Source organism: Bison bison, unplaced genomic scaffold (assembly GCF_000754665.1).
Source record: "Bison bison bison isolate TAMUID 2011002044 unplaced genomic scaffold, Bison_UMD1.0 scf7180017864252, whole genome shotgun sequence".
In the NCBI taxonomy this organism is placed as follows: Eukaryota; Metazoa; Chordata; class Mammalia; order Artiodactyla; family Bovidae; genus Bison; species Bison bison.
This window is the reverse complement of record NW_011494824.1, coordinates 1,154,154-1,168,312: the sequence shown is the minus strand read 5'-3', so window position 1 is coordinate 1,168,312 and position 14,159 is coordinate 1,154,154. Positions and strand designations below refer to the sequence as shown.

The window sequence follows — 14,159 nt, the reverse complement described above, 5'->3', positions numbered from 1 at the left end:
ACCTCAATTTTTTGTAATACACCCCGCTTTGTAGTTAGTTCCAGCTTTTTTCTCATGGGTGCATAGTTGAATACTAAGAAATAAATCATCAATCTCCTTAAAAAAAGAATCTTCACCATACAGTTAGATCTAAAAATTCTTAAGTCTTTTAAAACCATTCCTGCAAATAGTTGTATTGATCCGATTTCATTGGCTCCCCTTGCCCTGGGTTTTTTAAAAGTAACTTTTATTAATTAAAAGGAAAAAGTTACAAAATTACCATCAGTCTTATAACCAAGACAGTTCTTCATTTTGGTATATTTCCTTCTTATTCTCTGTACATTTTGCCCCTGTAACTTTATAGAAACAATGAAGTTTATATCCTGTTGTTGATTTTTTAACTCTAACATCATTTTCTCCTTATAATACAACTTCATAAATATTTCATTATATTTTAATTTTGGTACTCATTTGCTTATTCTTAGGCCTTTAGATGGTTTCAATTATTTTTTGCATTTAGTTTTTACTCCCTTCTACATGAAGTATTTTTCTGTAATTTGTGTCCTCATAAAGGATTCTCAGAAGTAGGACTGCTCTACTTAAGGGTATTAGCACTTTTGTTGTATGTTGTCAGGTTATTTCCCAGACTGGCGTTCATTCTGCCTACAAAATATGTAGATCTTCCTTTCTCTGCTCTGCGTCTCTACCAGCTTCATTAATTTTTAACCTTTTCTAAGTGAGATAGATTAAACATGTGTTCTATGACTGCATTTTTTGTTTTTATTTTTGTAGAGGCGATACATGATTACTGTAAATAATTCAAACAATACAGCCAATACTGAAAACTATATAAAAGAAATTGAAAATTCTGGCCACAGAGAAATGACCACTCTTCATCTTTGGTAAAGATTTCTTCCAGATAATTTCTTTGCATGTACACCTTAGATTCCATACTACTTTGTAGCTTTTCCTTCACTCAACAGTAAGTTACAAGGATCTTTTTGTGTTTGAAATAGATTTCGTTCCTCCCTTACTCCCTGAGAAAAGAATGCATGTCCTTTTTAGAAAAGTTTGGTTTGCGATCAAAGCCCCAGAGTAATTAAAAATGTTCATTTGCTGACTGTTGTTTTATGTGCATGTATTTCTTTCAGGATCCTTGCAGGAAAGAATTAATAGTTCAGGTCCCCTGGCCAAATACCATCTTAACATTTCAACAGTCCTGCAAATACTATTTGGAGAAGGCAATGGCAGCCCGCTGCAGTACTCTTGCCTGGAAAATCCCATGGATGGAGGAGCCTGGTAGGCTGCAGTCCATGGGGTCACTAGAGTCGGACACAACTGAGCGACTTCACTTTCACTTTTCACTTTCATGCATTGGAGAAGGAAATGGCAACCCACTCCAGTGTTCTTGCCTGGAGAATCCCAGGGACGGGGGAGCCTGGTGGGCTGCCGTCTCTGGGGTTGCACGGAGTTGGACACGACTGGAATGACTTAGCAGCAGCAGCAGAAAATACTACTTAGACATATTAACCCTGTTTTTTCTCTTATTGGGACATTTAAAGGAGTCTCAAAAGGTAGCGTTAATTATTTTGCCACTCTCATCTCTTTGTAGTTAGATAAAAAGAATGAAATTATGACCTTTTTACTTTATACCTATGAAACTTCCTTCTAAAAGCAAATATACGTTGGCCCCCTTTTCTTCAGCAAATCATAAAATAGTTAATGAGCAGTGCTGGTATTTTGTTACATCTGCTGCTAGCTACTTTTAAACTTATTTTCCTCTGTAAAAGTGTTTCTCAAGTAGAGATATAAAGGAATATCCTGACTTTGTGCAAAGGTGAAGAAGCAATGGTAGCTAATACTTACTAAGCACTTATGATGTAATATAAATATTAGAAAGTATTGTTAAAGATTTCTTCACTATAAAGCACACTTCTTATATCCTTGTCTACTTCTTCAAGTTCCACTGTTTCAAAACAGGTATTTCCCTACAAAAAACAGGCTAGAACAAAAGACTTTATTATAGCTTTACTGAGTAAACACGTTTTAAATAATACATAATAAATGAATAGGGAGGCTGACAGTAGTTTAGTTTAATTGTACTTCTGCCTCTAACAGGGACTTACAAGCAGTGTGTGAACTTGATCCAAGGAGAAGTATGAGCCAAATAGGATTTAAAACAGAAAGTGGAGTATCAGATGTCTGTCTTTAAAGTACCACCCTGGCTACACTAGAAAAGATTTCAAGAGGAACTAGACTAAAAGTAGTTAGAAATCTGGAGGATTTATCCAAATGAGACACTAGGTGACCACAGCTGGAAAACAGCAGTGGGAAATGGCAGTGGGAAGAGTGAAATGGACAGATTTAAAAGAAGTAGAAGCAGAATCTCTGGATGTTGAGGCAGTACAGTAATGATTAACATCATGGGCTCTTGAATTTGGAATTAAATCCTGGCTCCCTTACCAGTTGTGCAACTCATCACATAAAATCACCTACAAAATGGGTTAATATTAGTACCCATTTTACTTAGGCTTTTAAAAGGATTAAATGAGATAATTCACTTAAAGCTCTAGCATCAGCCCTGGCACAAAGTATCCTAAGTATTAGCTTTTACTATTGGTATTGGTGTTATAATTTATCCAGCTTGGCTTTGTGGGATTTATATATAAAATATCCATGTAAAATTGCTCAACTCTTTCATCAGCCTTCCTCTCAAGGCAAAACAAGAAAGATCTCTCTTATTCTTTAGTACTTGTTTTCTAAAGCTAGAGTGGAAATATTGTTAAACAACTTGCCTTTATACAGCCTCGTTTGATTTATCTGTTATTTCTTACCTCCATTTTAATGTAATTAAGAAAAAACAGCTGGGCTTCTAGACTCCCTACAAGGGGAAGAATTTGAAAAACAGATAATGACTGAATTTCAGAGTGTCAAAATTAGTTTATTTGGAATCATCTTTTGTGACACAGATTGGGTTCTTAAAAAGCTTTTGGTGGACTTCACTGGTGGCGCAGTGGGTTGGAATCGACCTGGCCAGTTGCAGGGGACACGGGTTTGATCCCTGGTCCAGGAAGACTCCACGTGCCACAAAGCAGCTAAGCCTGTGCACCATAACTACTGAGCCTTCCTGCTGCAACTCCTGAAGCCCATATGCCCCAGAGCCTGTTTTCCACAACAAGAAATGCCCGTGCACTGCAATGAAGAGTGGCCCCTACGCTCTGTGACTTGAAAAGGCCTGTGCACAGCAACGAAGACCTAGTGCAACCAAAAATCAGTTAATTAATAAATGTTTTAAAATTCCCATTAAAGAAAGCTTTTGGTGCAGAGGATATACTTGGTAGCTTTCTGAAAAGTCTAATTTCCCCTACAGATTAAACAAGATATGTATTATTATAAGTATAAGAGAGGAATGTCTGAAATCAAGGAGAGTGGGCACTGCTGTTGGTGTACTCTACTTCTGTAGTATCATATTGTATTTGGGCACTGTGGTAGTTCTTTGGATTGTGGTAGACAGTGTCTTAATTTTCTTTTACCCCTCTAGCCTTCTTTTAATACTTAAATAAGATGTGCAGTAAGGCTGTAGTTAACCCTTCCAGCCTTATCTCACTACAATACTACTTACTTAGATACTTCTATAAATGAAGGCCTATCTCATGCTTATTAGAAGAAAATGAAAAATGAATAACCGAGTTCCATAAATGACCTTCAAATGAGGTATTTTATTTGATAATTTTTTTTTTTATTCTTTAATTGAAGGATAATTGCTTTACAGAATTGTGTTGTTTTCTGTCAAACCTCAACATGAATGAGCACCATGGGTATACATATGTCCCCTCCCTTTTGAACCTCCCTCCCATATCCCACCCCATCCCACCCCTCTAGGTTGTTGCAGAGCCCCAGTTTGAGTTCCCTGAGACATACAGCAAATTCCTGTTGGCTATCTATTTTACATATGGTAATGTAAGTTTCCATATTACTCTCTCCATACATCTCATCCTCTCCCCATGTCCATAAGTCTGTTCTCTATGTCTCTTTCTCAGTTGCTGCCTGAAAATAAATTCTTCAGTACCATTTTTCTAGATTCCGTATACTTGTCTTAGTATACAATATTATTTTTCTCTTTCTGGCTTACTTCATTCTGTATAATAGGCTCTAGGTTCATTCACCTCATTAGAACTGACTCAAATGTGTTCCTTTTTATGGTTGAGTAATATTCCATTGTATATACGTACCACAACTTCTTTATCCACTCATCGGTTGAGATAGTGGTTTTTCAGTTGTGGTTTGAGAAAAATATCTTGAGAGTAAGCAAATATATTCTATTCATTTAGCCATATTGCTGCTGGGTTCTAGGCAGTCAGAAATGGATGAAATCTTCTTTAATACAATTTTTCAAAATATATTTTAAATTTTCTTTGATATATGAGATAATGCAATTTTCTGGAAATCATTGTAAGTTCAGCCCTTCCTCGTCTGATACATTGTTAGTGTCATTTTCTGAATAAATTGTGTTATGTTTTATCTTTCCAGCTGGTTCAACCCCTTTGTTGAACATTTGGGCCTCCACTGGATATATGCATTTTTAGCCTAAGTTTTGGTGTTTTCAGCTTGATATAGAGAATTGTAGTTCTAGACTAGCCATATCGTTTTAAAGATAAGAAAAATAAGCCCAAGAAAGTAATGACTGACTGGTCTGGCTGTCTAGTAGTGACAGTGACACTCAAGCCTGTGTCCTCCCTGTTCCTGTGTTCTTTGCACTTCAGAGGCTAGTGCTTCTGAAGGGGGAACCATACATATTTGAAAGGCTAAACAGATTTTTAATATAAGTGAAATTGTACCAAATTTTATTACAGCAAATATTAATAATTTGTTTACTTAGAATCATAAGCAAAATTATTGCCATTGCAACTTACTATGATACTTAAGCCATAATCCTGTTGATTACATCGTTCTCTTGGCTATGGTGTCTTGCTTCTCATGTGGTTTGCTTTAAAATGATATTGAAAGTAGATGTGTGGATACTGGCAACACGGCAGGCGCATTTGGTTTTATTAAGGGTTTTAGAGTTTCAGTTTCTGGAAAATACTCCTTTGTTCTTATGTTAACATTTAGTCTTACTTCTCTTTTCTCTTTTCCCATAATTAAAATGGAAAGGGACAATGTCAGGGGTAGACCTGTGCCACTAAACAGAGAATTCTTGACACCATGAGGAAGTTCATTTCTTTCTCAGTTTCTTTGGTTGCTTCTTCCTGGAGAATATTATTAGGACAAGGAATAAGCTCTTCAGAAGGCAAGTGCTATGAAAAAATAAATCAGCTTTTTTCTTGTATCTTATACCACTGTTTTCAGAGTGTAGATGGGCTGATGAAAAATGAGACTGTGCAAAATGAGAATAGATGTCTATCTCCTGTGTGAATGAGCCAAACTAATGTGACATGTGGCATGTGGTGTGGCGTGTGGGATATCTTAGTTCCCCAACCAGTGATTGAACCTGGGCTCCCTGCATATCTTAACCAGTGGACCACCAGGGAAGTCCCTAGAGTTCTCTTTTCAAATTAGTTCTTAGGCATTTCTGGTCCTTTTTAAAACTTGTAACTTTGAACTATATGATTTAATTTATTGTGATCTTCAGTGTTCTCAAAAAATCAAGATACAGAAGGTAAAAGTAAGGGATTTAGTATGAAGGTTACTGTCGTACTTTGACCAATAGTAACCTTTGTATCAACTTTCCAAGTATACTGCTTGGAAAGCACCAGAGTGCTACTGACCCCCTCTGGTGGTCAAAAGATTATGCTTTTTCCTCCCCCTAAAATGAGGAGGAGTATTATAATAAAGGTGTGGTCTCATTACTGTAATATTTAAAAGAACCCCACCTTGTACTATATAGGACATGTTCAGTAAGTATGTCATTGAACCAAAATGGCATTTTATGTTTATATAAAACACATTGATGAATACTGCTTACAAAACAGCTATCCCATCATGGTTTTTTTTTTGGTAAAGCAATTTGTGTGAGGGAATCTTAAAGCATATATATGTTAAAGGGGGGAAATATTCCTATAGTGACTGCATTTGAATTCCACATTATTAATTTTAGATGGAAATCGATGTTTTAAAAAATACTATTTTGGTAATTACAGGTTGTAAATAAGTTCCACTTTTTTTCCTGTGGAAAAGCGGGATTAAGAAAAAAAGCTATGTACCTTTAATGTATTATCCCTAAAATTGTACCAATGAAATTTTGAAAGCATGTCACAATTTTTAAGAACATTTAACAGTGTATATCCATTGTGACCATAAAGAAATTTCTTCCCATTTTCCTCACCCCACCTTCAAAACACAGATGATAAATTCAGGGTGAGTATTGTTGCCTTTAAGGTGAACATCTTAGAAAGCCCAAATAGATGTCAACAACATTGCAACTTTTCAGAATAGTTTTATATCTTTTAGAATAATTTTTAGCCCCTGTGACAAAATGTTTTTAAAATATTGATATCCCTGGGGGACGTCCCTGGTGATCCAGTGACTAAGACATCGTGCTCCCAGTGCAGGGGGCCCAGCGTCGATCCATCCCTGGTCAGGGAGCTAGATGTCACATGCAGCAAAGAGTTTGCCTGCCGCAACCAAAAAAGAAAAAGATCCTCCATGCCACAAATAAAACTCAGCGTAGCCAACTAAATAAATAAATAATAAAATTTTTAATTATTAAAAATAAAAGAAAAATATTGATATCTTTGATAGAGTTTTGAGAGAAATCCAGTACCAAATGAAGCCATGTCATGTGAATAGGAAAGGCAGTCAAGCTTAATTCTACAGTTTGTAGCTAGTCCTTTAAAGTAGTAAGACCATTTTAAAATTTATATTCTGCAACTCCCCAAAATGATTTTAGATAGCTCCATTTTGCGGCTGTATCATAAAATCACTCTCAATGTTATAATAGTACCTAGGAATCTTTGATGCATTGTTGCCAGAATGATAGGCATTTCCAGAATGACTGGTTTTTAAACAGGGGTGATTCATTTGTATGTACATGTATATGTTTGTTAAGCACTTAGATTATTTTTAAAGTTGTCCCAGTGCAGTTACTGACATAGAATGACAAATGAACCCCCATTATTTAAACTGAATAGAATGAAATTGATATTCATGAGTATACTATATTTTTTCCCTTAGAATGATATATATAATTTATAATACAATTTATTTAAGTGAAACTTTGTTAGAAATAGAAACACGGTTATTCTAAATGCTCAGACTCAACATTCATTTAGTATCCATTACTTAAAATGTACAGCAACATTATTGCTATATTAGAGTCTTTTGTTCTGTCATGCCTTTGTTGTAAGGAGATATTACTGTTTTGAAATAGTGGAACCTGAAGAAACAGACAAGAATATAAGAAGTATCTTTTAGAGTCAAAAAATGTTTAGTAAAGCTTTGTAGTGTTTGTATTTTGTTTCAAGATCTTAAAGTTTTGACTTACTCTGTTTAGGACTCATTGATATAAAGCATGTAAATGGAGAGGGTAGATTCATTTGGATTTGAATTTCAAATTGTTTGGTTCTAAATATTTTAAAATAAATATCTAAAATTGTTTTAAAATAAAATTTTGAAAATTATGAGTTTTATATTTAAATGGACAGTTCAAATTAATTACTGGTTAGAAATGAATGACATACAAGTATCTGAGATAAGTGACTTCTGAAGTGCTTTATATTTTTAGTCCATTACATTTAATAGTCCATTAAATCTATTTAGTCCAATAGATTTTTCTTATTTTTAATTCCAGTCTTCTGTATTTAAATCTATGAAAAACTTTACCAAAACAGTACAACAGTTAAAATGTAGAAACACTGTGCTCAGAAAGTTAGTATTCCTTTCAGATGGGAAACAGAAACTAGAGCCACGAGAAACCTAGGTCAGTGCCTTTGTTCCAGGACATTATTTGATAAAAGAAAAAGTCTTATTTTTTTAATGAATTATATGATTTCTGTAATTAGAATTCTCTTTTATTGGGATTCTGTTATACTGAAACAGGCTTACCTTTTTTTCTTTAGCTATTTTATTGAGGTATAATTTATAAAATGTATCAACTTAACTGGACACTTTGAGTTTTGACAACTGTAATGTATTCTCACCAAAATTTATCTTTAGAGTTAGTGTCCCCACTGTCCCCTGGCCTGCTTTTCTCATGAACTATAACTTTGTCTTTTTTTAATAATCAGTTTTCTTGAGGTAGCATATATACAATGCATATACTTAATCCTTTCATTAATAGTTTCCCTGGCATCAAAATGCTTACTTTGTAATTTCTACCTCATTAGTAAAATATTGCTTTGCTTTGAGATAGGGAGTGGTATAGGGTGATACAAGTCTTGGAGAAGAGCTTTGATTCCATCTAGTCATAACTTTTATGGAGTGCAGGAGGAGAAGAGGGTGACAGAGGATGAGATGGTTGAGTGGCATCATCAACTCAATGGACATGAATTTAAGCAAACTCTGGGAGATAGCGAAGGACAGGGTAGCCTGGTGTGCTGCAGTCCATGGGGTCGCAAAGAGTCGGACACGACTGAGTAGCTGAACGACATAAGTGTGTAGTTTCTTGGTAAATTCACAGTTAAGAACATATTGCAGTACCTTTTATAGCTAGAATGTTTTATGAACAATCATTATTACAGTATGACAATTTTATTTTGAATCTTTAACAACCAGTATGTACCTGAAGCTTGGACTTTGGGAAGCATATGCTAGATAGGATGCTAAAAATGATTAGGTATTATTTTACTTCTTAAGTTTATGACTAGGATTAAAATTATGCACAGTACTTCTAAAATCTATAGAAAGTAATCAGATACCCTAAATACTTGAACAGGTTTTAGGTATTTGAAACTTATTTTTTCCAAATGTTCAATTCCTTTGTCTATATTTTTGAAAAGTGAAAATTAGTAGCTCAGCTGTGTCCAACTCTCTGTGATCCCATGGACTGTGTGTAGCCCACCAGGCTCTTCGGTCCAGGGAATTCTCCAGGTGAAAGAGTACTGGAGTGTGTTGCTGTTTCCTTCTCCAGGGGATCTTCCTGACCCAGGGATCGAACCCAGGTCTCTTGCATTGCAGGCAGATTCTTTATCATTTGAGCCACAAGGGAAGTACTACATTTTCCTAGGGAGGATGAGATACAAAATTGATACTCCTAAGCAGGGGTCCCCAACCTTTTTGGCACCAGAGGCCTGTTTGATTGAAGGTAATTTTTCCACAGATGGGATCAGGGGATGCTTTCAGGATGATTCAACTGCAGCAGTGGGGTGCAGCTGTAAATACAGATGAGGTTTCACCCACTTAACCGCCTCACCTCCTGCTCTGCAGCCTAGTTCCTAACAGGCCACGATACTGGTACCAGTCTGTGGCGCCATGGGTTGGGGACCACTAAAGAGTAGCAGTTCTTCAAAATTAGATCACAGTGCTGAGTCTAAATAAAGCCTTCTATCGTGTGATGACAAAATAGGTTGGGAAAATTGGGGATTTTCTTTGTGTCATGAACTGTTAAGGTCACTCCAAAAATGGAAAAAATTGCAACTGTCTTACAGAAGGTCGAAGTCCAGTAGTCCAGGAGTAGTAACAAAATGTAACTATTAAAATTGGGTAGTAGATGCCATAATCATAATAGGTTAAGAATGTTGAGAATACAAACTACCTGAAATAATAGGAAAGGCTTCATTGAGACAGAGGTATTTGAGCTATGTCAGGATAAGTAATTTGTTAAAGTAATTTGATAAAGAAACAGTACTCAAAGTTTCCTTTTTCTTTTGGTCCTTGTTCCACCAAAATTTTTTACCATGGTAAAATATGAATGACGATCTATCATTTTAGCTTTTTAACTGTACAGTTCTGTGACATTAAATTTATCCACATTGTTATTCAACCATCATCACATCTATCTCCAGAACTTCATCTTATCCAGCTCTGTACCTAGTAGATTCTAACACCTCATTCTCCTATCTTCCTAGCTCCCTGATAACCACGACTCCACTTTCTGTCTCCATGAATTTACCTACTATAGGTAGCTCTCCTATTATAAACGGTTAGCCCACTAGCCCAGTGTGTAGTTGGTATTCAGTAAATTTCTAAATTAATGGCAGTTAGCAATTGAAACACATTGCTTATGCCAGTGGATTACCTATATTTCTTGAGTGAACTCTTATTTCTAATTATTGTTCCAATAACCTTATTTTTTAATTTTTTACCATAACCCTTATTAGTTTATATGGAAACTTTTGTTTTCTCAAGTATTTTTTCCAGTTTTATAATTGATCATGTAACATTGTATTAGTTTAAAGTTTACAGCATAAAGATTTGATATTTGTATATATTGTGAAATACTTATTACAATAAGTTTACTTAATGTTCCTCACCTGACATGGTTAAAAAGTTTTTTCTTGTGATGATTAAGTATTTTTTATTTAATTTTTTCATGTAGTTTACTTTCCTTTTTAGACTGAATCTGGATATGGATCTGAATCCAGCTTGCGTCGACATGGCTCCATGGTGTCATTGGTATCCGGAGCAAGTGGCTATTCTGCAACATCCACCTCCTCATTCAAGGTTTGTAATTATGAATGCTTTAAGTTAAGGCAGCATAAATTGAGTTTAGTACTGAATGTTGTGAGCAGAACTTATTTAATAGTTTTTTGAAAAAAAATTTTTCATAATTTTTCATCACAATGTTAATTTGAAAATATTAAATATTAGCAAGTTGTCAGGCTTATTTCTCTCATTTCCTTCAGGCTTATCACTGTCAAACAATTAATTAGTTTCAAGTCTTTCCTTGGAAATACTACATTGAACTTGACAACTCTTCTTACCCCAAGCCCTCAGTAGTAAGATATAGACCTTAAATTAAAAGATGATGAAATCCCATGGGACTAAGTAAATTTTAATTTTGTTAACTTGGATTCCATCCTCCCATTTTCTCTGTTGCAGAAGGGCCACAGTTTACGTGAGAAACTGGCTGAAATGGAAACCTTTAGAGATATACTGTGTAGACAAGTTGATACTCTACAGAAGTTCTTTGATGCCTGTGCTGATGCTGTCTCCAAGGATGAATTTCAAAGGGATAAAGGTTAATTAGGCTATTACCACTATTTTTACTTGGAGAATGAATGGATTTAAAGCCTCTTGATCTTAAAGGGTAATGTCTTTTAAGTGATGAAGGTAATTATAGTCACTTTTGCTGCACATCACTAATGTCACAGATTTCAGTGTCCATGTAACTTGTGTACTTTAATAGCACCTTAATTAATCTGATCACCCATACCAGATATTATTGAAGATTTTAAAATGATTTTTGAACTCTTTATTTTATTAAAAAATGTAATATCATCTTGATAATATGGAGCATTTCACATGATTATGTCTAATAAATTGCACCCTATGACAAGTCATAAGAGACAAGCGTATGTTTATGTTAAATCCTCCACATCGGGAATCAGTCAGTCTTTTTTCCCTCCCTCTTCCTCTTCTTCCTCTCCCTCTTTCCTCTCTTTCTCTTCCTCTGCCTTCCTTTCCTCTGCCCTTTTTCTCATAGAGGAAGAAGTCTGGGTAATGGAATAGAATAATCATGGAATGACATGTACATATATAAGTAATTTCTAGGAAGATTTTTTCCTTTAAGAGGTAAAAGAGAGAGAGAGATGATATTTAGTTAACCTGTAATATGAATTCTAAAGATACTTTTCATTTGTTAACTGCTGAATGTTACTGGTGTAGTATCTGTTCTTCAGTTTTTCTCTTAATCTGCTATATAGGCAAAAATGAACTACTCATAACAGTTTTACTAAATAGTGCTAAGTTCGTTCTCAGTATGACTAGGTTCCCTGACATGGTTTTGTTTTTTGGTATTATTAAATGTGTTATGTGGGTTTATATTCTTTCTGTTAACTTGCCTGCAAGATGGCGAGTAGAAGAACATGACCCCATCCCTTCTTACATATTCTTTTCCTATTCTCTGTTCTTTTTTCCCTTTCTCTACCTTCTTTTGGATTGAATATTTTTTATAATTCTATTTTTTATCTCCTTTGTTGACTTTTTGTTAAATTTGTTATTACAGTGGCTATTTCAGGGTTTATAGTATACACATTTAAGTTATTACAGTCTACCTTCAAGTAATATACCACTTCTTTTATTGTGTAAAAACCTAGAATAATGTATTTCCATCTCTCCCCACTACTAAGGCAAAGCAGCTCAGCATTTTCTAGCCAGTTCTCTATGTATTGTCCCAGGTCTGTGTTGTAGGGACAGACACTTTGCCTGCTCCACATAGGCTTTGGGTCCTTTTCCCAGGAATCCTTTCAGATGGTTCTTTCTATGACCTCTGTAGTTCCTCAACTTATATGTGCTATCAGTACTCTATACAAGACTCTCAGTGGGACCTTCTGCCCCTATCCAGAGTTCTGTCTCTGTACAGTACAGCTCTCTTCTCCCAAGTACTCAGCCTTCTGAACTCTAGTGACCTTTGTCTATCTGGATTTTCAGCTCCATTTTCTCACCTCAGAGAGTACCAGCTCCTCCGGAGTTCCTCCTTACTCCGCAGCTTGGAAACCCTCACCGCAGTAGACTGGACCAGTCACAGGGCTCACATCATTTGTTCCCCAGCCCTTAGGGATCACTGTCCTTTGTTGCCTCATAGCCAGTGTCTTGAAAACCATTGCTTCATATATTTTGTCTGATTTTTTAATTTCATGCAAGAGGGTAAATTCTCTCCTTGTTGTTCCATCTTTGTCTGAAGCATAAGCCCATATTCCTCTTAAAATACTTAATTTTATCTACAGTAGACTTGAAATTCTTTATATTTGATACACTTCAAGTTTTTGGCTCTTTAATATTTAATGTTTATCTCTCTAAAAAATAAAGACAGTTGAACTTTTATTTCTCATTAATTAAAAAAAAGTATACTTATTTTTCTGTCAAAGTAGACCTTACATATCAGCTTTCATTTGCTTGCAGATAGCAAGCAAACTGTCCTTTAAACTAAAACAAGGTAGATACAGAGTAGAATTCTTCTTAATTTTTAAATGGTCCATGTCTCCATGTCAATAATACATAGCATTTTAAGGAGGAAAGTGATGGTGGAAGGAGCAGAAATTGGCGTGCATTCACAACCAAGTTGTGTAGAAGATTTGAAAAATATCTTTAGACACTATTTGTGTTTGACTATATAGCAACAGTGATGTGTGTGTGCTCTGTCATGTGTGATTCTTAGTGATTCCATGGACTGTGGCTGCCAGGCTCCTCTGTCCATGGGATTTCCTAGGCAAGACTGTTGGAGTGGGTTGCCATTTCCTTCTCCAGGGGATCTTCCTGACCCAGGGATCAACCCCACACCTCTTGCATCTCCTGCATTGCCGGTGAATTCTGTACCACTAGCGCCACCTGGAAAGTGCAACAGTGACAGACTAACATATTGGTTTGTTAAGGCTGCCGTCACCAAAGTACTCCGTCACCTGTGCCTTAAACAGCAGAAATTTATTTCTCCACAGACTGGAAGCTAAAAATGTGAGATCATGGTTTTGGCAAGTTTGGTTCCTTCTGAAACCATGAGGGTCATGAGGGAAGGATCTGTTCTAGACTTCTTTCCTTGCCTTGTGGATGAGCATCTGCTCCACATGTCTTCACATTATCGTCCTTCGTAAGTGTCCATGTCCAGACTTCCTTCTCCTATAAGGACACTGGTCATCTTGACATATTGACTGGGCCCATTGTCATGACCTCATTTTAACTTGATTACCTCTGTGAAGACCATGTCTCCAAATACAGTCATAGTTTGGAATATAAGAAGGTTAGGATGTCAACATATGAATTTAGTTGTGGCACAATTCAGCCATAACAACTAATTTCCCTATAAATGGCCATTTTGCAAAATTTTATTTTTAAGAGTACGTGCTGGGTAAAGCTGAAATAAGAACATGGAATAAGAACATTAAGGGCCATAGTTTCTTGCTTCAACTACACATCAGAATTGCCAACCTAAGGATCTCTGTAGGTGTAGTAATACTTTCACTAAATTACCAAGACATTGTGTGTCACTGAAATGATAATAGCAAGCTCTCATTTTAAGTGTTCAGTGTTTTTATTTAAAACATTTTATTATAATTGCTAGTAAGACTGAATGCCCGCTGCCCCCCCTT

The 14,159-nt window shown here is 35.7% G+C and overlaps 1 protein-coding gene across 4 annotated transcripts in view; it reads left to right on the top strand.

The window, feature by feature from the left end:
• The window catches only part of COL4A3BP (collagen, type IV, alpha 3 (Goodpasture antigen) binding protein), a 131,707-nt gene that overhangs the window by 52,510 nt on the left and 65,038 nt on the right, over window positions 1–14,159 (top strand). For all 4 annotated transcript variants that reach the window (XM_010847604.1, XM_010847601.1, XM_010847603.1 and 1 more), the window contains 2 exons: window positions 10,471–10,578; window positions 10,957–11,095. In XM_010847604.1, the coding sequence (XP_010845906.1) occupies window positions 10,471–10,578; window positions 10,957–11,095 (247 nt within the window). The remainder of the gene's footprint in view (window positions 1–10,470; window positions 10,579–10,956; window positions 11,096–14,159) is intronic.